Below are 21337 nucleotides of genomic sequence, written 5' to 3' on the forward strand. Positions count from 1 at the left end.
AAGTTTATGGAAGGGATGGTATGATGGGATAGCTTAATTTTGGCAATTGATCTTTGATCATCAGCAGGTAAATATGCCCAGTGGTCTGTGATGGGATGTTAGATGGGATGGGATCTGAGTTACTGCAGAGAATTCTTTCCTGAGTGCTGGCTGGTGAGTCCTGCCCACATGCTCAGGGTTTAGCTGATCGCCATATTTGGGGTCAGGAAGGAATTTTTCTCGGGGGCAGATTGGCAGAGGCCCTGGAGGTTTTTCGCCTTTCTCTGCAGCGTGGGGCATGGGTCACTTGCTGGTGGATTCTCTGCAGACTGAGGTCTTCAAACCACAATTTGAAGACTTCAATAACTCAGACATAGGTTAGGGGTTTGTTATAGAAGTGGATGGGTAGGCTGTGGCCTGCTTTGTGCAGGAGGTCAGACTAGATGATCATATTGGTCCCTTCTGACCCTAAAGTCTATGAGTCTATGAGTCTATGAGGCCTTTCTGGAACACAGGGCTGGACCAGGCCAGGCCTCCAGCAAACATGCACAATCCCCCTTGCCTCCCCACCCCAAGGTACATTTCCCAAAGTCAGCAGGATTGATGCTAGCCTGAATTGAGACCGCCTCAGAGAGGCAGCTGCAAAGCTGGGAAATCCCTGCAGTGCCTATGGCCGCTACTTACACTTCAGCATCTTGACTGCCACCTTAGTCACTCGGTTTGGCTTGTCCTTATCCAGGCCGATGGCTTCAGCGAGAACCACCTGCCCAAAGCAGCCTTCACCCAGAGGCTTACCCAGGATGAGCCTAGATGAGAGGAGAGAAGAAGGTAAAACAGAGGAAGAAGGATGCAGCTCATGTCTGCAGAGAGAGAGACACTCACACAGAACAGGACACAAGAGGTAACTCTGCAGAAAGAATGCAGCTCCTATCTGCAGGCAGACAGACACAATGTGACACAAGAGGTGTCTTGACGTTTCTGTGGCCACTTGCTTAATATGGCCAGTTAGCAATATTCAGCATAAAGTCCCCCTGCCTGTTCCGCTTTGGATCACACTGGTTATTTGAAACAATACACCTTGGGTACGGGCAGGGCATCGAGACATACCCAAGTGCAGCACAGAGCCAGCTGGTAACATGCTTGGGGAAGAGGGTTGCCTGAGAGATAGCTACTAGCATAATATACAAAGCCGTGTCAGACTGGCCAGAGTGGCATCCAATCCAGCTGCAAAGAGAAAGTTCCTGCCAGTCTCCTGGCACAGAGCTAGGCCTGAGTCTCCAGGACTGTTGGGCAGCTCTGAAGTATCGTGCTCTGCTTGGTTCCAAGCTAACGGGACCCTGGTGAATTCCAGGCACTGGGCCTGTTTGGACCCCCATGCCAAGTTGTCCTGGTAGGGCTCAAAGAACCTGCCTCCCATCCAGAAGCAGACACCACACAGCCCTGGCCAAACATTCACTTTTTGTTCAAAGTGGCAAAAATCTAGAGATTTAACTGCTCCCAACTGTGGTTTTCCGTCCTCAGATTTCATCTCAGGAGAGCTGGCACTTTCCAAGGTGTCAGCTTCCAAAAGGGAGTAGTTAGACAGCAACCTCTGGATCCACGCCATGCCCCCCAGCAGCCTCCCCCTCCTGGTGGCAGAGTTGCAGGCGTAAGACAGAGTGCCTTTGGAAAATCGCAGCTGCACTGAGGCAAAGGGGAAAGTCCCAACCTGGAGGCAAGTTCCTGATGGGAATGAGTGGGACTGGGAGAGGACGTGTGGGTGACACTGCCCCAGTGACTTCAGCACAGACTCCAGCAAGGCTGTAAGCAGGAACGCACGTAATGCCCTTTGCAGGCTGGAGGGCTAAGGAGCCCAGCACAGCTCAGGGCACATGGATTTTTTTTTGCATATCAGGATGTGTTCTAATGGAGAGTTATACAATTAGAAAACAGCAGCTTCAGGAGAAGCTTGTAATCAATGCAGTGCAGCTAAGACTGCTAGAGAGAGATCGATTTATATTCCAGGAAGACCTCCCCTTCTGTAGATTTGAGTGTGGGGGTTGATCTCTCCGCAGGGCTGGGAATATTCTGAGCACCTGCAGTGGCTGGGGGAGTGAGAGGGGCGGAGGTTTCACGGAGGGTTATCACACAGGAAGGTGCAAACCTAGCAGTCATTTCTCTTGGCTATTTGAAACCCATTTCAGATGTGACACAGCAGAACAGGCACATGGAAACGCGCAATGTTCCCTGCTGGTGGTCTGGAAGCAGCAAGGGTAGGAGGGAGATGCACGTGGGTCCCTGGGAGTATATGCTCACCATGAGGGCAATGCTCCCAAATGGCTGTTTCAGGGAGGAACACATCAGCCATGAGTCCTCCTCTCCATTAGCATAATTAAGGGACATGATGTTCTAAGGGCCTGATCCAGCTCCTGCTGACCCAGCAGGAGCCTTTCCTTTGACTTCAGTAGCATTTGGATCAGGCTGTGGAGGAACTGCAATCAGATGCAGGAGCCAGCTAGCTACAGAAAGGCCGGGGTCACCTCTCTGTGGAGCCTGGCGTGAGAGAGTGCATCACCTGTCCCTGGGGAGCTCCCACCGAGGATCTTCAGGAAGCTCGTATTCCGAGACGCCTGCCAGCATTGGGGTACCACTGGAGGAGAGCCGCGAGGGCCTGACAAGCATCACTCCTGAGTTCATGGAGGAACTGGAGTCTGCAGACACCTGCAATGGGAGAGCCAAGGGACAGTGGGTTACCTTCAGGAAGCACCTGGGGTGGGGAAATGCCTGGTTCCGGTAAGGAGAGGAGCTGCCAACCAAAGTGCTTTAGTTACCTGTTGAAGGTGGAGGGAGCCCTCTCTCCTGGGTACTGAATCTCCTGCAGCATGCAGGGGCCTGGCCCTTCTCTAGGCACCTCAAAGTGCTTTACAAATACCAGTTACGCCTCACAATCCCCCTGGGAGGAGATTGGAATCGTTATCCCCAAGTTACAGATGCTGTGACTTGCCTAAGGTGACAGAGCCAGGGACAAGAACCAGGAGTCCTGGCTCCCACTTCCCTGCTCTACCCAACTACTCCTTTTGCTGTAGAATGGACATGGACACAGACACGGACCCCTTTCCCCTCTTCCCCGGGTGCAGCAGAAAGGACAGGAACATCGGCTCTCAGACCAACTGAGTCACCCCAGATCTTGTGCCCTGTACTGCACTATCCGAACTGGTCTGATTCCTGGGCTTGGTCGCTCATTTCCTAGTGCTGGAGGAGCAGCACGCTCAGCCTCTGGAGGTAACGGGCTCTCCCTGCTTTGCAGCAAACCCCTTCAGATGATCTAGGTGAGGGCTTAGCAGGGAGCTTCAGACTTGATATTTTTTTTTTGGAGTCACTGATTTAATTTTATACAAGTAAAACTACACATTGTATAAAGATTACAAGGCAGTTCTAATGTTTGCTATTGCATGTTACAAAAATCAATTTAGCTATAAAGGGGGCTTTTGGGATGGATTCTACTCCACAATTTATGTGAATTGGCAACTCTGGTTTAGCAAAGCCTTGTTAAGACTAGAACTCTAGCTCCAATACATTAAGATCCCATAGGTTTAGATTCATACACAACAGGATTGCGGTTCTCATATTTTGAAGCGAAATGGGTGTTAAATGAATCATAGGGGAAGGAAGGCAGCTTTACTCAGTTTTACATACCCAACAGGTAAATATTTAGAGGTCTGCAAACAATACAAGACACTAATGACATGGATCATATCCAGAAAGACACCATTGTGTCTGAGAATTGGAGAGTCTCCTGGAATTCAAGCAAACTAAAAAAAAGTCACGTTACTTCCATTATGTGAACTTGGTTATTCATGAGTGTAGGCAATACTGCATCATGTCAAGCTACAAAATAGTACCTTTATTAGCTTTTTAATACAATCATGGGGAAGGGGAAAAGAAGAAACTTTTGGCAAGCCGATTACAAGGTGTTTGCTTGTGACACGGGACTGAGGAAAAGATCAAGGACACCCTCCAAACAGCTAACCCAGAGTAGAACCCTCCCGCAGTTTGCACGCCAGAGGAAGAACACGCTGTTCTTCATGGATCTAGCTGCTATCCTGGCCCCACTGGCATTACTCCAACATGGAGTGGGACTAAATTATGTCTAATTAACTTCCTCTAGACTGCGTTAATATTGTAAAATCTACAGCCCATGGAGCCCTTCCAGCCACTCAGTGTGTAGGCCACGCTCTCCCCATCAAATATTAAATTGCCATAAACCCTTCCAGATCCCCCCATGACCCGACTGACCTGCCATAAACGCCAAGAGAAGAGGGGAAGGTTTACAGAGGCGCCCACTCAGGGCTGCTGCCCCCCCTCATATACAGAGATGGGCCCCTCCCGCCTCACTTCCAGATCCTAGGACCTCCTTGACTGTAGCAAGGACCAAAGGCTCTTCATCCTGTGCCTTTTCCACTAGCCCATGTTGCGGCAAAGATGGGACACAACACAAGGGGAGAACAGGTATTTTTGCACTGGGGAAATTTTTTTTTTAAACCATCATTACAGTCTGCCCACCCCCACGCCCCCCCGGTGCCCATCTCATGTCACCCCTCCCCACACTGGCTTTTCTGACTCATTCTTCCTCTCTCTCTGGCCCAAGCTAAGAAATTCCACTCTGCTGCATCAACACACTTTCCCCAGGGACCATAATCAACCAGGCCCTGGAGATCCCGCTCAGGTGCGGCACTGGGATTGGCAGCTCTCTGGATCGCAGCAGTCTAACTGGACCAGGGGAAGATCTGTCATCCGGCCACACCAACCAGGCTTACCCCTGGGGAAGGGAGAACTGGGCCCAATTAGAGGCATGGCTGGGAGATTTGGACATCGGTCAAGTGAAGTCGTTAAGTGGACATCTGATGGAGAGCTATGGGATGGGAAAGCGTGTCTCTCACCCACAGAAGCTAAGCCTGTAAAAGATACTACCCCACTCGCCTTGTCTCTCCAGTGAGTGGCATGCGTGAGAGTGCATATGAGGGGTAGTTGTCTGTTGACTTAGAGAATTGGGGGGTTTAAAGAGGTTTTGTAGCTTAGAAACATGGCAAGAGATCAGCTTGGCGTTTAACCCAATCCACCTGCAACCCTCTTAGCAAGCCCACCCACACCCGCTACTCTGAGGCTTTGCTTTGCAAGCAATCCAGACTGCACTTCTGTCCCCACTGCTGAAATGACATGTTCCCCTCCCTTCATTCCTCCTCCTGACCCCCAGAGAGAGAGGATCCTCCCCTGGCTGTTTATGCCACTGGCCTGTGCTAGCTCAGACAGGATGGGTGGTCAGGATAGCGTTGTTGGGCAGGCAGCAGAGGCTCTGAGGAAAGGCACTATGTGCAAACAAACCCCCTATCTACTTTCTGTTACCTGTCTACGCAGCGGGATGCTCTTGGCCAGCTTGTGCACAGCCAGCTGGCTGTTGAAATCGGTCTTCTTAGTGGTGCTCTTCATCTTGTAGATGATGACGGTCACCACCATGCAGGAGATGAGAAAGGCCCCTGTGCAGTAAATGATGATCTCCAGATACAGTGGCGAGGTCATCATGGCTGGCCTGTCTTCAATAGCTGGGTCAGCGTGAACAAGGCATTAGTACTGCAAATCCTTCGTGGGGCGGTGTGTTAGGACTGGGAGAGCGACGCCCACCCACAGAGATTGGGATGGGCCATTCCTCCCCTCCCAGCCCAGAGAGGCTCTAAGCACAGCTGAGTCCAAGCCAGGCAAACCTCCTGGCTCCAGCTATCTCGGGGTCTGAACCCTGTCTAAACAGAACAGGACACACAGCCCAACATACAGCAGGGACCAGCAGAGGCCAGCCACCTCCTCACTGCCCCAGCATTCCTGTGCAGTGTGGTGACCGTGTGGTGTTCTCGAGCTGCCTCGCCACGCTGGTCCTCAGCCAACCAGAGCTTGGAGAGACATGAGGAACAAGCACAAACCTTTATGTAAAAGGACACGTTTCCCCCCCAGCCCCACTCCACCATAAGCAGACGTTGGCTGGTGGGAAAGAAGCAGCTGAGGGAACTTGAGACCAAATGGCCAGGCAATGCAGCCCCTCCACCCAGAGAGGTCACAAATGCATGTGTCTGAAAGTGGAGTAGCGAGAGGAGGCAGGGCTGTAACCTCCTCTAAGGAGCTGGGATTAAATGAGAATTACAAACATACATAAAAGTGGGTAGATATATTGGGCTGAGAACTTCTGGGACTTCCCTTGGGTCCCTTGCTAGTGGCAGGAGACTGGGTCAGGGGCAGTCAGGGCAGGAGTCAGAATCAGATGATCTGAAATCAGGGAAGGCAGGAGCAGGGCTACGAGTGAGGCTGGGACAGGACTGGAACAAGGCCGGGTACAGAGCACAATCTAGGCTAGAGCAGGGCTTGGAGCATGGCAAGCACAGAAAGGCAGAGAATCCACAGGCATCTGCATTGAGCAGCGTGCTGCTGAGCTTAGAAACAGGCCTGCTAGATTCCTCGGCCCTGTGGCCGGCCCCTGCCTGATGCGGCCCAGCTGTACTCATTAAGCCATCACAAGACTGAGCAGGCGCAGCTGCAGAGCCCTCCCCCCCTCATAGTTAGGGGAGCAAGAGGCTGTGCTGGGTGCCCAGGGATCCTTCTGGGGATGGTATCGACTTCATTTTAACCCATGCAGGCATTGCAAAGCAGCATGTACAGAGGGGCCTGGCCCAGGCCTGGCTTGGGGACACCCTCTTTCTGTTCGTGGTGGGTAAGAGCAGGAGGGGATTCGGGGACATGCACCTTTGAGGATTTTCCTACCCAGTCTGAACTGGGACTGTAGATTTCTTGGGGAAGTTACCAGGAACAACGCTGGGACAGGCCAAAATAAAACACTGTCCTTGTGAGATTGCAAACAGTTTGAACAGGAGTCACAGGAATTAAAAAAAAATTACCACAGGGGCTTGGGTTTTTTCTTTGTTTTTGAAATGTTCCCTAGCAGCCCCTTAAAGAGAGTTTCATTTCATCAGGAGACAAAACCTGCTCCCTCCCCCAGGGACTGAACTGCAGCAGGACCCCTCTTTCCTAGCAAAGCCCCAGCTGAGTTGCAGCGAGAGCGGTGGAAGTTCAGGAACAGTTTCGGTGCAGTTGCAGCCAGGCGATGCGGTGTATTATGCACGGCACCACTGCCGGGTCGGTGAGGACGCTGGAGTTGCAGTTCATTAAGACACAGGTCTCCCCAGCCCAGCCCTCCCCCCCCCCCGAGAAAAGCAGAGAGCCTCAGAGAAGGCATTAGAGGGAGTCCAAGTCTTTTGTGCTATACCCCACTGCAGAGAAGCAGCCACCATCTCCTGTTCAGATCCCAGAGCTCTGAACGGGGCAGGTCTGACAAGGGAGAAATGGCTGATAACGGAGAAAGTTTTTGTATGAAAAGCACCACCAGGCGCACCCCAAAAACTTCCTGCAGCTGCCGGTTATCAGGCCTTGTCAGGGAAAGGGAAGCAGCATGCACAGGGCATGGCGGAGCCAGACCCATGCCAGGGCAGGAGCACAACCTGCCCGCAGAGGGCTCATGCAGAGGAAATAGCACCCGCCACTGCAACCCCAGCACCCAGGGGCCAGGTTCCTCCTCAGGGCAAGGCCAGGGCTATGATGCTCAAACTGCCTCAGGGGGTCAGTGTGGGGGGCGGGAAAGGGGGAGACAGCAGCATGAGGCATGGGGGCTGCAGCTGACCCACCACTTTCCCCAATTTATTATTGGTTAACTTAGTTCTATTTGTGAGGGCTTGGGGGAGAAAGGGGACCAGGAACCTCCTCCATGGTCCTCTTCTTTCACCCCACTATCGGCGCTTCCACTCATGATGGCTTTAGAACCAGTCTGTGGTGCCCCAGGGCTGGCAAGAAGGGCCGTAGAGCTTTTCTGCCTCCATAGGCTGCAATCTCCACTCCCAAACTCCCTCCAGGTGCTGCCATGTGGCACTGTGACACCACCACCCAGGACACCTGCTGCATCCGCTCTTCCACGGAAACTGAGGGGCAGCCGCTTAGGAGCCAGAGGCCTGGGTGGTTCCTAGAAACACTGTTATCGCCCTGGGCTAATGCATCGGCACTTTGGTCAGCCAGTGTGGGGACACAAGGAATGGGAAACACTGGCATTGCCTGAGAGGACAGAACTAGCCTGTTCAAGTCAGACTGAACTACCAGTTACACGTAAATCAGAGATATGCATTGCCTTGGCCAGAGAGAGAGCGGGTGGCCATGGCCACCAATTCTGAACCGTCCCCAAGGTGGGGAGCGGCAGGGCCCTGGCCCCAAGCAGAGAGGGCACACACTCCTGCCTGCTCCAGCATGGGAGACAGCATTAAATTACCCCCTTGCTTTGGATTCTCACCAGCAGGAGCGGCACAGGGAGGTGCAGCATCAGACACCCTGGGGATGGGTTCAATCCTAACTTGTCACCAGGGCAGAGTGGCTGAGAGCACTGCGCTTGCTGGGGAAGCTGGGTGTCTAGGCGTGGAAGAACTGACTGGCAGGCTCTGTGCTTTCCCCAGGATGGAGAGGAAAGGGGAAAGCCCAGGCTCTCTCCCAGGCTGCAATGCATAGTTCATCAGATATGGAAATGAAGTGGAGAAAGGACAGCAGAAAGAGGAGTATGTACCTTCGAGAACTGTCAACCATGCAGAGTGATGGGAGATCCCAATAGAATTACCCGCCAAACATGTATACTCCCCAGCATCCTCAAATGAGACATTCCTTAAGTGAAGGACTTCCATTTCTTTGTCTGTTGTGTTAACTCCAGCCGTCTAGAAGAAAACAAATGGAAGCAAAAAACGGACAAGCAAACGACATGAGATCTTCTAGGAACCAAGGTGGAGGAGGGGGGAGGAATGTGCCCTGGTGTCTCATTTGCCAGACCCCCGGGTAGCAGAGAGAGACCACTGTAGACCTGTTAAAGAGACCCTTAGGACGACCTTTGATCCAGGCTGACCTAAGGAGATGTTTGTTAAAACCCTTCACCAGACTGAATTTCCTGCCCATCTGAACATGCTGGTGATGGGCTGCATGGAAAAATGGACCTCAGGAAGAAGGGGCCGGCTTAGTTTCATGCGATAAAACTGCACAAGGGGAGGCGATGGGATTGCAGAGAAACACGATGGAAGACAACATAGCTGAAGGAGTGGGGTTTGGGTAGGGAAGTGACAGATTGTGAGATGGAGGGGAGAACACAACACTGTATTGTCACAGCCAGATCTGGTGCATAGATCGAGGTTTGAAAGTGAGGAGACATGAGCAAAATATGGCTGAATCACGTCTTTATTTTGGAGGGGATCTAACTCAGCAAAGATCCCAAGCCCAGATGCGCTGGAAAAGACGCAGCTGGAGCGAGAAGTGACAGCTTGTGTTTCACCAGGAAGATGCTGAGATGGTTTAGATGCACCTATCCAATGTGTTTTGCTAATACAGTGAGAGCGCGCAGGGGAGAAACATCCAGGAGGGGAAGGCGGGCAAGCAACACAGAGCACAAAACTAAACTGGCCACTGTGAGTATTTTTCCATGGCTTGTGGCACCAGAAATATAGCAGAAACAAGAGAGCCCAGAGTTCTGTTTTCCACCACTAGGGACTGACTGTCCAAGTAAGATCCCAGTTGGTGTTCTTCAGTTTACCTTTTGCCATGGGTCTGGTGACAGTGAGCCACGCAGACTGGTTAGCCTCGCCAATATAATTGGAAACCTTACAAATATACTCCCCGCTCTCGGCCTCTGTCACATTATACAGGGTCAGCACCTCCGCATCAGAGCTATTAATTCCTGAGTGCTAGAACAAACCAACAACACAGGAGTCACATTGACACAGTTGGACATTGCAGCCCCAAGATCAACATAAATCACATCATCAGTGCCTTGCCCAGACGCTGAATCAAGGAGTGACTAGCGCAAGTCCTCTGTGACCCATCTCCCATATCAAGCAGTGGTGGTGTCTGTTTGCAGAAGTGCAAGGGTCTGATAAGCCAGACACACACAGCCGGGAGGTACCTATAGGTTTAACGAAGAGGGGCTTGTGCATTGAAACAGCTGACCGATGCATTGGCTTATGACAATTTGGTGACTAGTGCAGGAAGTCAGCAACAGCACAACCTTTCTCCCCTCCCTTTGAATTAACACATGGGCATCCCAGAGCTCCCAGATGAATGAACATGCCCTGCTTGACAAGGAACAGATTCAGGATGGAGTACCAAGGTGGCCATGAAACCACTGGATAAAGAGCACAGTGGGTTGCTTTAAGAGGTGGCACAGACTGGTGTTAGGTACAACACAGCAGAGAGGTATGTGCAAGGGAGGGTTGCATCAGCTGCTTCTGCTCTCTGCTGTGCAGCAACTTGGCTCTCCTGAAGTGGGATTCCAAGCCTGTGGTGGAAGCTAAGGGAGCCGGGCTCACCTGAGCTATTATCTTGCTTTCTACATTTGCTATTTTAAAAATAACAATTCATGGAATAGGAGTGACCCTCCCCGCCAGCCCGCTGCATCTCTGAGCATGCAGATCCAAGGGCCACTGAATGCTTCACTGATAGTCTGTTCCTGGGCCAGTTAAGACAACCCTACTCTCTGCTCCCCACATCACTCTACACCAATGTATTCAGTCCAACTTGGTGCTTCGGGGAGGGCATCTCTCATCCACATTCTGCTGAAAAGACCAGCACCTTCCTGTCCTACCCACCCACTATCTTCTGCTCCAGGCTTTGCAAGGAGGAAAGAACAGGAGAAGGCTTGAATGTCCCATCGTCTTGGCTCAGCTGGTCAGGAGACTGGTATCTAACCCAGTCTGAATGGTAGCAAACATCATCCCTCTGCCCCATTCCTGATATGTCAGTTCCATCCCAAATGGCTTCCTTCCCCAATTCATCTCTACCTCCCGGCTCGTCCTGCAAAGGAAACCAAACAGGCCCACCCAGAATGAGAAGTTACCTTCAGGATCTGCACGTAGGGTAAGTTATCGGGTCCAATCTTGCTGCCATTGACCTCTATGTGCTTCAGCCACTGGATGTGGGGCTGTGGGTCGCTGTAAACTTTGCACACAAACTCCACATTGCTGCCCAGGGCCACGGTCTTGTTAGCGGGCAGCCCAGCTTGGAGGATGGGCCGGTGAGGTGATCTCTCTGCAAGACATGGCAAGAGAGGGGACGGTCTCACAAAACCAGGGTGCCAAGTCCAGCGGGCTACTAAAGAGCAGCTCTGGGTGACCCAGACATCGCTCTTAGTCTCACGCACGTACATTTTGCTAGAGAAATTATCTTTTCTTGGCTACATTTTTTTACAATGCTGCTTGCAGCCCTGTATATTCTATTACTTGATGAAGACTCGTGGCTGGGATTCTACGTAAAAAGACTAGTCTTAGCACATCATTGGATACGTCTCTGCCCACCCCCTGTCCCAAACTTGCATCCCACCCCACCCCCACGCAACGCACTCCTCCCAGAGCCTGCTCGAGAGCTCAGATAGGGGAGGGCACCTCCTGAGTGACAGCACAGCAGTGGGGGGCATTGAGTATTTAGCATCGCTCCCTCTTTTGCACCTTCTCCTGCTGCCTGGGAAGAGCTTGCTGTTCACTGGACCGGGCCCATAGGGATCTAGTTAATTATCAGGAGGGTTTGACCTGGTGTCTGGTTATTGGTGGAAGCAGGCCATTTAAATCTACCTAGGTAGCTACTTCTTGACACCTCTTCTGTGTGTGCAAAGTGAGAGAAGGCAGAAGTAGAAGTGCCAGAGATCCCTGAAAGTCCACTCAGTTTTGCTATTGATTTTACATGGAAGGTGGTCAGATGCCCAGGTGATGGATGGCAGTATAAAACCATAAGGCAGACAGACAGAAAGACAGAACACGGTAACAGGACAAGAGGCCAGCCCAGAGCCCTGGGAGCAGCATGACCCATAAGCTCACTCTTTGGGCCAACAATACAAGTGAGGCAACACAGAGCTACTGAAAACAAAGGCCTGCCCCCAGCCTCCAGAACAAAACCACAAGGCTTGGCCAGAGCACGAAGTAGGCCCTAACCCAAGCCCGTATGTGGGCAGGGACACAGTCTCAGCCCCTTGCTCTCTCTCGTGCTGCTCAGGGTCAGAAAGCAAGCAAGCATGAACAAGACAGATGTGGATTCGAAGTGAACTCAGCTTCCCAGAAACAAAGAGAGTTAGGCACATGGCAGCAGCAGGGAAAGGCCCTGCCACCAGCCACTACCTTCGCATCTTCACTCGGGAGGTGACAACACAGGGATTAAGGGGTTATTTTTTCATGGCGAGCGGCTGGAGCCAAGATGTGTTTCATCCCAGCCAGTCACTTATTAAAAATACGAAGGGAAAGCTTCACCAGCTGCCTTCCCCTCTAATCCCTCTCACTAAGGAACCTTGATGAGCGGCCCCCTGTATCCTAAAACCATACTCCAGTTCCTGAAGTAAATATCACAGGACCGGCGCAGCCCCTGCCAAGAGCTCCTCTCTGCTTGCACTCACATCCGCCTTGAATTACACTGCACACTTTCTGCGGTGCCTCACCACTCCCCCCTCTGACGATGCAGGCAGGCTCATAGACTCATAGACTCACAGGTCAGAAGGGACCAATATGATCATCTAGTCTGACCTCCTGCACAAGGCAGGCCACAGAACCCTAGCCATCCACTTTTATACAACCCCTAATCCAGGACTGAGTTATTGAAATCCTCAAAACTGGTTTGAAGACCTCAAACTGCAGAGAATCCACCAGCAAGCGACCCATGCCCCACGCTGCAGAGGAAGGCGAAAACTTCCAGGGCCCCTGCCAATCCGCCCTGCAGGAAAATTCCTTCCCGACCCCAAATATGGCGATCAGCTAAACCTTGAGCATCTGGGCAAGACTCACCAGCCAGCATCCAAGAAGGAATTCTCTGCAGTAACTCAGTTCCCATCCCATCCAACATCTCCCCGCAGACCATTGAGCAGACTTATCTGGTGATAATCCAAGATCAATTGCCCAAATTAAACTATCCTATCATAACATCCCCTCCATATACTTATCAAGCTTAGTCTTGAAGCCAGATAAGTCTTTTGCCCCCACTACTTCCCTCGGAAGGCTGTTCCAAAACTTCACTCCCCTAATGGTTAGAAACCTTCATCTAATTTCAAGTCTAAACTTCCTAATATCCAGTTTGTACCCATTCGTCCTCGTGCCTACATTAGAACTAAACTTAAATAATTCCTCTCCCTCCCTAACGTTAACGCCCCTGATATATTTATATAGAGCAAGCATATCCCCCCGCAGCCTTCTTTTGGCCAGGCTAAACAAGCCAAGCTCTTTGAGTCTCCTTTCATAAGGCAGGTTTTCCATTCCTCGGATCATCCTAGTAGCCCGTCTTTGGACCTGTTCCAGTTTGAATTCATCCTTCTTGAACATGGGACACCAGAACTGCACACAATATTCCAGATGGGGTCTCACCAGTGCCTTATATAACGGTACTAACACCTCCTTATCCCTGCTGGAAATACCTCGCCTAATGCATCCTAAAATCGCATTTGCTTTTTTAACAGCCGTATCACATTGGCGGCTCATAGTCATCCTGCTATCGACCAATACCCCAAGGTCCTTCTTCTCCTCCGTCGCTTCCAACTGATGCATCCCCAACGTATATCTAAAATTCTTATTATTAATCCCTAAGTGCATGACCTTGCACTTTTCACTATTGTATTTCATCCTATTACTCTTACTCCAGTTTACAAGGTGGTTCAGATCTTCCTGAATAGTATCCCTGTCCTTCTCCGTGTTAGCAATACCCCCCAACTTTGTGTCATCCGCAAACTTTATTAGCACATTCCCGCTCTTTGTGCCAAGGTCAGTAATAAAAAGGTTAAATAAGATCGGTCCCAAAACCGATCCTTGAGGGACTCCACTAGTAACCTCCTTCCAGCCTGACAGTTCACCCTTCAATACGACCCTCTGGAGTCTCCCCTTTAACCAGTTTCTTATCCACCTTACAACTTTCATATTCATCCCCATCTTTTCCAATTTAACTAACAGTTCCCCATGCGGAACTGTGTCAAACGCCTTACTGAAATCGAGGTAAATTAGATCTACCGCATTTCCTTTATCTAAGTAATCTGTCACCTTCTCAAAGAAGGAGATCAGATTGGTTTGGCACGATCTACCTTTAGTAAATCCATGTTGCAATTCGTCCCAATTACCATTGACCTCTATGTCCTTGACTACTTTCTCCCTTAAAATTTTTTCCAAGACCTTACGTACTACAGACGTCAAGCTAACAGACCTATAATTACCCGGATCGCTTTTATTCCCTTTCTTAAAAATAGGGACTACGTTAGCAATCCTCCAGTCGTACGGCACAACCCCCGAGTTTATCGATTGCTTAAAAATTCTTGCTAACGGGCTCGCAATTTCACGCGCCAGTTCCTTTAATATCCTCGGATGGAGATTGTCCGGGCCCTCTGATTTTGTCCCATCAAGCTGTTCAAGTTTGGCCTCTACCTCAGTTGCGGTAATATCCACCTCCATATCCACATTCCCGCTTATCATCCCTCCATCCAGCCTGTTTCCTGTCCCGGGAGCCACTTGAGGTCTAGCTGGAGGGTTACAGCCAGGGCTGATCACTGAGGAGGGAGTTAGGAAGATGCCAAACGACAGCTGGTTTCTCTGACAAGGGGGGAAAGAAAGGACAAAGCTGATGATTTAGAGCCCCAGCTCTGGTGGGAGCTGTCAAGGACAGGCCCGTGCCTCTAACCAATGCAGCAGCCACCCTAGCAGGTGCCTAGAGATGCTGCAGGTAGCACCTGGAAGCCAGCCTAGCTCACTGTGGCTCCCTCCACACTTGAATTTCCACCTGGGGAAGGGTGCAAAGGGAAGAGTTGTTTTAATTCATAGTGAACGCCCATTCTGCCCTCTGATCTCTTGCAATTGCCACTCTGCCTGGTGCCAGAGAGGAGGGGAGGTGGGCACGGCTTCCCAAGGGCAGGAGAACAAGGCTGGCAGCGAATACAGGTGTATCTCGGAAGGAGATACGTACCACGTACAGACACTGTGCGGAGGTAATGGTGGCCTCTGACCAGTGAAGCTTCTTGGAGGAAAGGGGATGGAGGAGACTATGGGCCTGACTGCAATGGAATACAAGGTAAATGCTGGTAAACCATTGCAGCAAGTGGGAGTGCAGACACTGTAGGGATTGGAGGCCTGCTCTCCTATGCACACTCTGCTTTCACCACCCATCCTCTAGCGTGCAAAGCACACTCACTAACATGCAGCTCCTACCACCACAGATATTCCCTCTGACTCTGGCCCTTTGCTGGAAAACCAAGTCTGCATCAGAGCCCAGGCTTCGCCTCTCCACCAGCAAGGGAACAGCAGCACAGAGGAGATGAAATACATCAAGCACTAGCCGTTCTGAGCAGCAAGAGCTGTGGTGGCTGATTTTATGATTCCGTGTTCGCTCATTGACTTGATAGCCACGCCCACAAGGAAAAGTCCCTCCAATGGAGCAGCACTGGCAGTGCCATCAGACGTGTCCCCTTGAAAGCAGAAGGTGGGCAAAGGATTAGCTTTGGACCAGACAGGAGTGAGGAGATGACAGGATCTGCCTGGAGTCTGGAGGGTGACATTCCAGCTGAGATCTCACTGCACTCAGTGCTGTGTCTGGGATTTCCTGCCACTTGCCACCTGGCTGGAATCGGGTCCCTTTTCCCATATGTAGCCAGGATGAAATGGAAGTGCCACTATGCTGCATTGTAGGTGTCAGTGCATGGGGCCAGGCCTGGATACTTGGTGACCAAGCCTTCCTGAGCTGGGGCATTGCAAGGAAGGATTCACAAGGGGCTCCCAGGGGCAGGGCTAGCCACTAACCTCCAAAGGGATTTCCAACAACAGGGCCCCAAAAGCCCCTTATGAAATCAAACTAAAAAAGCCACCCAACCAGTTCTGATTAGTGACTTTGGCGCAGAGGGCAGTTCCATTCCATCAGTCTTACAACAAAAGAGCGAAGGGAAATCAAGCAGGGAGGAGACCCTTCCTTCCCAAGGATGGACAAGAGGGCATCGCAGCCCCACACACAGGGCGGGCGCTTCCATTTAGGTGGCCTAGGCAATTGCCTAGGACACCAGGATTATTGGTGGGCGGTATTTGGCCGGAGGGGGCGGCAGGCGGCTCCGGTGGAGCTGCCGCAGTCGTGCCTGCGGACGGTTGGCTGCTCCTGCGGCTCCGGTGGACCTCCTGCAGGCACCACTGCGGCAGCTCCACCGGAGCCGCGGGACCAGGGCACGGAGCGGCAAAATTGCTGTGCGCCTAGGGCACTAAAACCCCTAGCGCCGGTCCTGCCCACACAGATGACTCTCTCCCCGATGCCCTCCTGGGCCTGAAGCCAAGCAAAGGATCAGGCGAAAGGCCAGATCGAGAGAACCCCTGGTTTGCTCCTGGGGCCAGCAGAAGCTGGAGGAAATGCTGCTGCTCCAGAGAACAGCCACTGGTGCACTGTGTGGTGAATGGGGCGGATCACCCTCCCCAGCACAAACAGAAACCGAGTGTTTGCAAAGTGGGGAGGGGGCACGGACAGGTGAAATTCTTGTCAGGGAATGTGGGGGAGGAGGATAAACATGGCTACCTATTCATCCAAGGTCAAAGGTCAAACAAACCCAATGAGGACCTAGCCGATTAACAAAGAGCCTGCCACTGCGGTGAGTGAGCATTAAGAAACCCCTTTGTTCCCACTGCTGACTATTCCCTTCAGTTTGCTCAGTGTAATCAAATTAAATCACATTTTTAATGGTTCATTTACTGGCATTTAGAGCAGCTCCACATGTGCAACTGCACAAACTAGCCCTCCCAGCTGGGAATTAAAGCTCATATGATGATTAAAAAAAAAGTTCTGTCTGGACGACAAAATTATTTTAACAAAAATTAAAAAAAACAAAAATAAAACCAAACCACCAGCTCTGAGGCCAGGCCATCCCTCCCATCCCCCAAGGGAGACAAGCTGTGCTCTCAGGAGACAGAAGAGATGAGTCTGATTATAGTTGGGGCAAGTGACAATTAAAAGCGGGAAGCAGAGTCCATCCAGCTGTCTACATGCGTATGTAGCTCCTGGCAGTGCAGTATCCGAGTGCCACTGAGTAACAACAATTCCACAAACAAGCTCTCTTGCCCACCTGCAGGTGTAGAAACTGGGGGAGGTCACTGACTGAATTGTAATGCAAGGGAGCAGATCCATACAGGCAAGGAGCATGTGGAGGGGAAGCTGTGCTGATGAAAAGTGCTTTGCATTTGGCTCAGAGCACTGCGAGGCCCGCAGGTTTTTCTGCACCCTGATGGAAGCCCTCACTGGAGGCATTTGAGTGCCTTCCTGGATTAGTCTGACTGGGGTTTGCGTTCCCCTCCCAGAAGTGAGACAGCCACTGGGAGCTCGCGGACTGTGACGCTGTGCTTGGGTATAACTCAACGCCAGGCTGTAACGCCCCGGCCTCCTTTGGGGAAGTGAACATAACAACATAAGAACGGCCACACTGGGTCAGACCTAAGTTCCATCCAGTCCAATATCCTGTCTACCGACAGTGGCCAGTGCCAGGTGCCCCAGAGGGAGTGAACCTAACAGGCAGTGACCAAGTGATCTCTCTCCTGCCATCCGTCTCCACCCTCCGACAAACAGAGGCTAGGGACACCATTCCTTACCCATCCTGGCTAATAGCCATTAATGGACTTAACCTTCATGAATTTATCCAGTTCTCTTTTAAACCCTGTTATAGTCCGAGCCTTCACAACCTCCTCAGGCAAGGAGTTCCACAGGTTGACTGTGTGCTGTGCAAAGAACTTCCTTTATTTGTTTTTAACCTACTGCCCATTAATTTCATTTGGTGGCCTCTAGTTCTTATATTATGAGATCAAGTAAATAACTTTTCCTTATTCACTTTCTCCACATCACTCATGATTTTATATACCTCTATCATATCCCCCCTTAGTCTCCTCTTTTCCAAGCTGAAAAGTCCTAGCCTAGCCTAGCCTAGTCCTAGCCTAGCCTAGCCTAGTCCTAGCCTCTTTAATCTCTCCTCATATGGGACCCATTCCAAACCTCTAATCATTTTAGTTGCCCTTCTCTGAACCTTTTCTAATGCCAGTATATCTTTTTTGAGATGAGGAGACCACATCTGTACGCAGTATTCAAGATGTGGGCATACCATGGATATTCTCCGTCTTATTCTATTCCTTTTTTAATGATTCCTAACATCCTGTTTGCTTTTTTGACTGCGTGGACGTCTTCAGAGAACTGTCCACGATGATTCCAAGATCTCTTTCCTGAATAGTTATAGCTAAAGTAGCTCCCATCTTATTGTATGTATAGTTGAGGTTATTTTTTCCAATGTGCATGTATCCACATTAAATTTAATTTGCCATTTTGTTGCCCAATCACTTCGTTTTGTGAGATCTTTTTGAAGTTCTTCACAGTCTGCTTTGGTCTTACCTATCTTGAGCAGTTTAGTATCATCTGCAAACTATGCCACCTCACTGTTTACCCCTTTCTCCAGATCATTTATGAATAAATTGAATAAGATTGGTCCTAGGAGTGACCCTTGGGGAACATCACTAGTAACCCCTCTCCATTCTGAAAATTTGCCATTTATTCCTACCCTGTGTTCCCTGTCTTTTAACCAGTTCTCAGTCCATGAAAGGATCTTCCCTCTTATCCCACGACAACTTAATTTACGTAAGACCCTTTGGTGAGGGACCTTGTCAAAGGCTTTCTAGAAATCTAAGTACACTTATCCACTGGATCCCCCTTGTTCATGTTTGTTGACCCAAAAGATCCAACCTCTTCTTGGCCTGCAGCCGGCCAGAAGGGACTCGCTACAGTGTCTCAGGCTAATCAGCGGTGCAGAACTCCACCCCACCCCAGGACTGCCCTCCAGTGTCTGGTTGGGATAGCAGCTCAAGTCCTGACATGGGCCCAAAGAGGAGACAGCAACCAGCTGACACCTGAGAGTTGGGCTGAAATCTGACAACGGTCACCGATTCCAAGCGCCACATACAGCGAGATGCCTAGACCTAATTATAGAGCTTTAAGCAATTCCTTTCCACAGGGATGTGCTAAGGTTTCTCTGGTCCTGGACCTAGAACACCTTTCTCCCAACTGGGGCCTCAATCCCAGAGCTAGGTTCCCAGCATTGCCACTGTTTCCCCAGTCTTCGAGTCAGCCTCCGCAATCCCCACCCAGAGCCCTACAAGAGCATCCCTGGGCTGCAGAATGTCATGTGCATGGCTACAGTGGAAGTGGGGCAGACTCGTTCCGGTGGCCAACAAGGTGTTGAAAAGGCAAGCAGCCTGCTTGCCAGAGAGGTGCTACTGAACAGAATAGGACCTCAGGGGAGCCCCCTCCTCTGCACAGCCATGACGCCTTGTGCTACATTTATGGTTTGCGTCACTGGTTTCCCAGGGACATATGTTTCCAATTTCCCTTCTTAACCCTCTGCCCAGCTCAGCCTCTCTCACCCACTACGTCGAGTTGGTAGGTGTGGTTGATGCTCCCATATTTGTTCTCCACGATGCAGGTGTAGTTGCCCTTATCGGATGGCACCACTGAGTCCATGATGATGCTCCAGGTTGCGTAGCGGACCTAAGGAGGCAGGAGACACGACAAAGCCAGTTCAATGTGGTTATTGGCACAGAACCTTATCATCTGCGTACTCCAAATGGTGTGGGGAGGAATTAGGGACCCCAGACCATGCCAGGGCTGCGTTTGATAGAACACATGCCCTCTAATTCCAGAGCACGTCAAAGCCATCTCTGACCCCTGGGCCTCGTGTTCTAGACGGGCCATAAATCTCGGCTCAAAGTTACCTTTGCCCATTGCTACAGGGGATGGTAATCACTCCCAGCTGTCCCAGGACAGACGCAACACACAGCTATCTGCATCTGGAAACATGATGCCAATGGAGTTTGATGGGCTGGCATTGACTGCGGGAAACCCCTCTCCAGACAGCCCCAGCCTGCCCTCCCGCCCGCAGCATCACGGGAGCAGAATCTCACTGCTCCAAACTGTCATGCATCTCTCAGAACAGACTGCCCCGGCCTGTGCTACTCCCATGTCACCCGGATAAGAGCTCCTCCCTAGCCAGTCCCCACTCCCACGCAGGAATCAATTCCCAGTTCAGCAGACAGGACAGAGCCTGGATATCGAGGCACATCCCTGAGTCACCCCCCGCAGCCCCCTGACTTTATCGCCTTCTGTGGGCAGTCCTCTTCCCACCCTCACCCTCAGGGCCAGCAACTCCACACCTGACTGCAGGGAGCTCTCTGTCACATGAGCCCCTGCGTGAAAACAGAGATTAAAAAGCAAGCAGGTGAGCAAGGGCCCTCCTGCTGATGTTCCCAGGGGGCTTCATGAGACCGTAGGCCAGACTCTACCCCATTCAATTCACAACACAGCAGCAAGCTCCAAACAGCTCAGCATGCTCCAGGCAAGGTACCTGAGACACATGCACTGTTGCAATTGCAGCATCTTGGGGCAGCAAAACTGTTTCCTGCCCTCTCAGTCCCAAAGCATCCCAGATCTCGACTGTTTGGTTTGGAGAGGGTGAGGGGTGACAAGAAGGGGTTTTAGTGTGGATGTCCCATGCTGGACTAGCATCTCCACTACGGTTTCCTGGGCCCTGGAAGCTGAGCTCCCTCTACTCAACATGGCCACGTTCACTCCTGAATAAAACCACCTTTGTCACTGCTGGATGAAAGCAGGATCCCAAGACGCAGCTTCTCTTATCGAGGCCTTCTCTGATACCAGCTTCATGCTGGTGTTGCTGCATTCCTGGCTCCAAGCTGGATTCCAGCCCCATTATCCCACCTCCCCATCTGGGCATTGCATTGTGTGCCCAGGCCTTCACCTTCCAATTACAGCCACTGTGCCATTGTCAGAGTCAGCTCACAGCAACAGGCCGGGGCAGCAGGAGCTTCCCACAGCACAAGGACACAACGCAGAGCATTTAGGTGTCAATGAACTGAGCCCTGTGCGCCTCTGTAGCCTCTCCAGGCACTATCAGTGCAGAAATGCCAAACAGTGGCAAAGTGATTTAGTGTGGCATTCGGGGAATGGAGAAGCATTTTCTGCCTGTGCTTATTGAAAAACTGGCTTGCCCTGTGAGAAGATACTGGCCGTCCTCAGTTCTGTCCTGAAGCCTTCTGGTTACAACTGGTGTGAATCACAATTTATATAGCTGTATCTTTTGCCCCCAGGTACGTTACAGACTTCATGTGAATGGCACCACTGAAAGGCAGCCAGCACTAGCCTAAGAGGGCAGGGCCTAGGGAGACCAGCAGGAGATGAAGCACCACCCCATTGCTATGGAAAGTGCCCAGGCATCTAGCATTCAAAGTCGTTTAGGAGAGAC

General features: G+C 51.2%; 1 protein-coding gene across 4 annotated transcripts in view; it reads right to left on the bottom strand.

The window, feature by feature from the left end:
* The window catches only part of FGFR1 (fibroblast growth factor receptor 1), an 83530-nt gene that overhangs the window by 12085 nt on the left and 50108 nt on the right, over nucleotides 1-21337 (bottom strand). For 2 of the 4 annotated variants that reach the window (XM_030552208.1, XM_030552206.1), the window contains 6 exons: nucleotides 19446-19569; nucleotides 10907-11097; nucleotides 8600-8744; nucleotides 5362-5558; nucleotides 2534-2679; nucleotides 664-785 (listed from right to left, as the gene is read on the bottom strand). In XM_030552208.1, coding sequence (XP_030408068.1) covers nucleotides 664-785; nucleotides 2534-2679; nucleotides 5362-5558; nucleotides 8600-8744; nucleotides 10907-11097; nucleotides 19446-19569 — 925 coding nt within the window. Of the gene's footprint in view, nucleotides 1-663; nucleotides 786-2533; nucleotides 2680-5355; nucleotides 5559-8599; nucleotides 8745-10906; nucleotides 11098-19445; nucleotides 19570-21337 lie in introns of all 4 variants that reach the window. The other 2 variants (XM_030552207.1, XM_030552205.1) reach the window with 1 other exon arrangement.

The sequence above is a fragment of the Gopherus evgoodei genome, chromosome 2, assembly GCF_007399415.2.
Source record: "Gopherus evgoodei ecotype Sinaloan lineage chromosome 2, rGopEvg1_v1.p, whole genome shotgun sequence".
NCBI lineage: Eukaryota > Metazoa > Chordata > Testudines > Testudinidae > Gopherus > Gopherus evgoodei.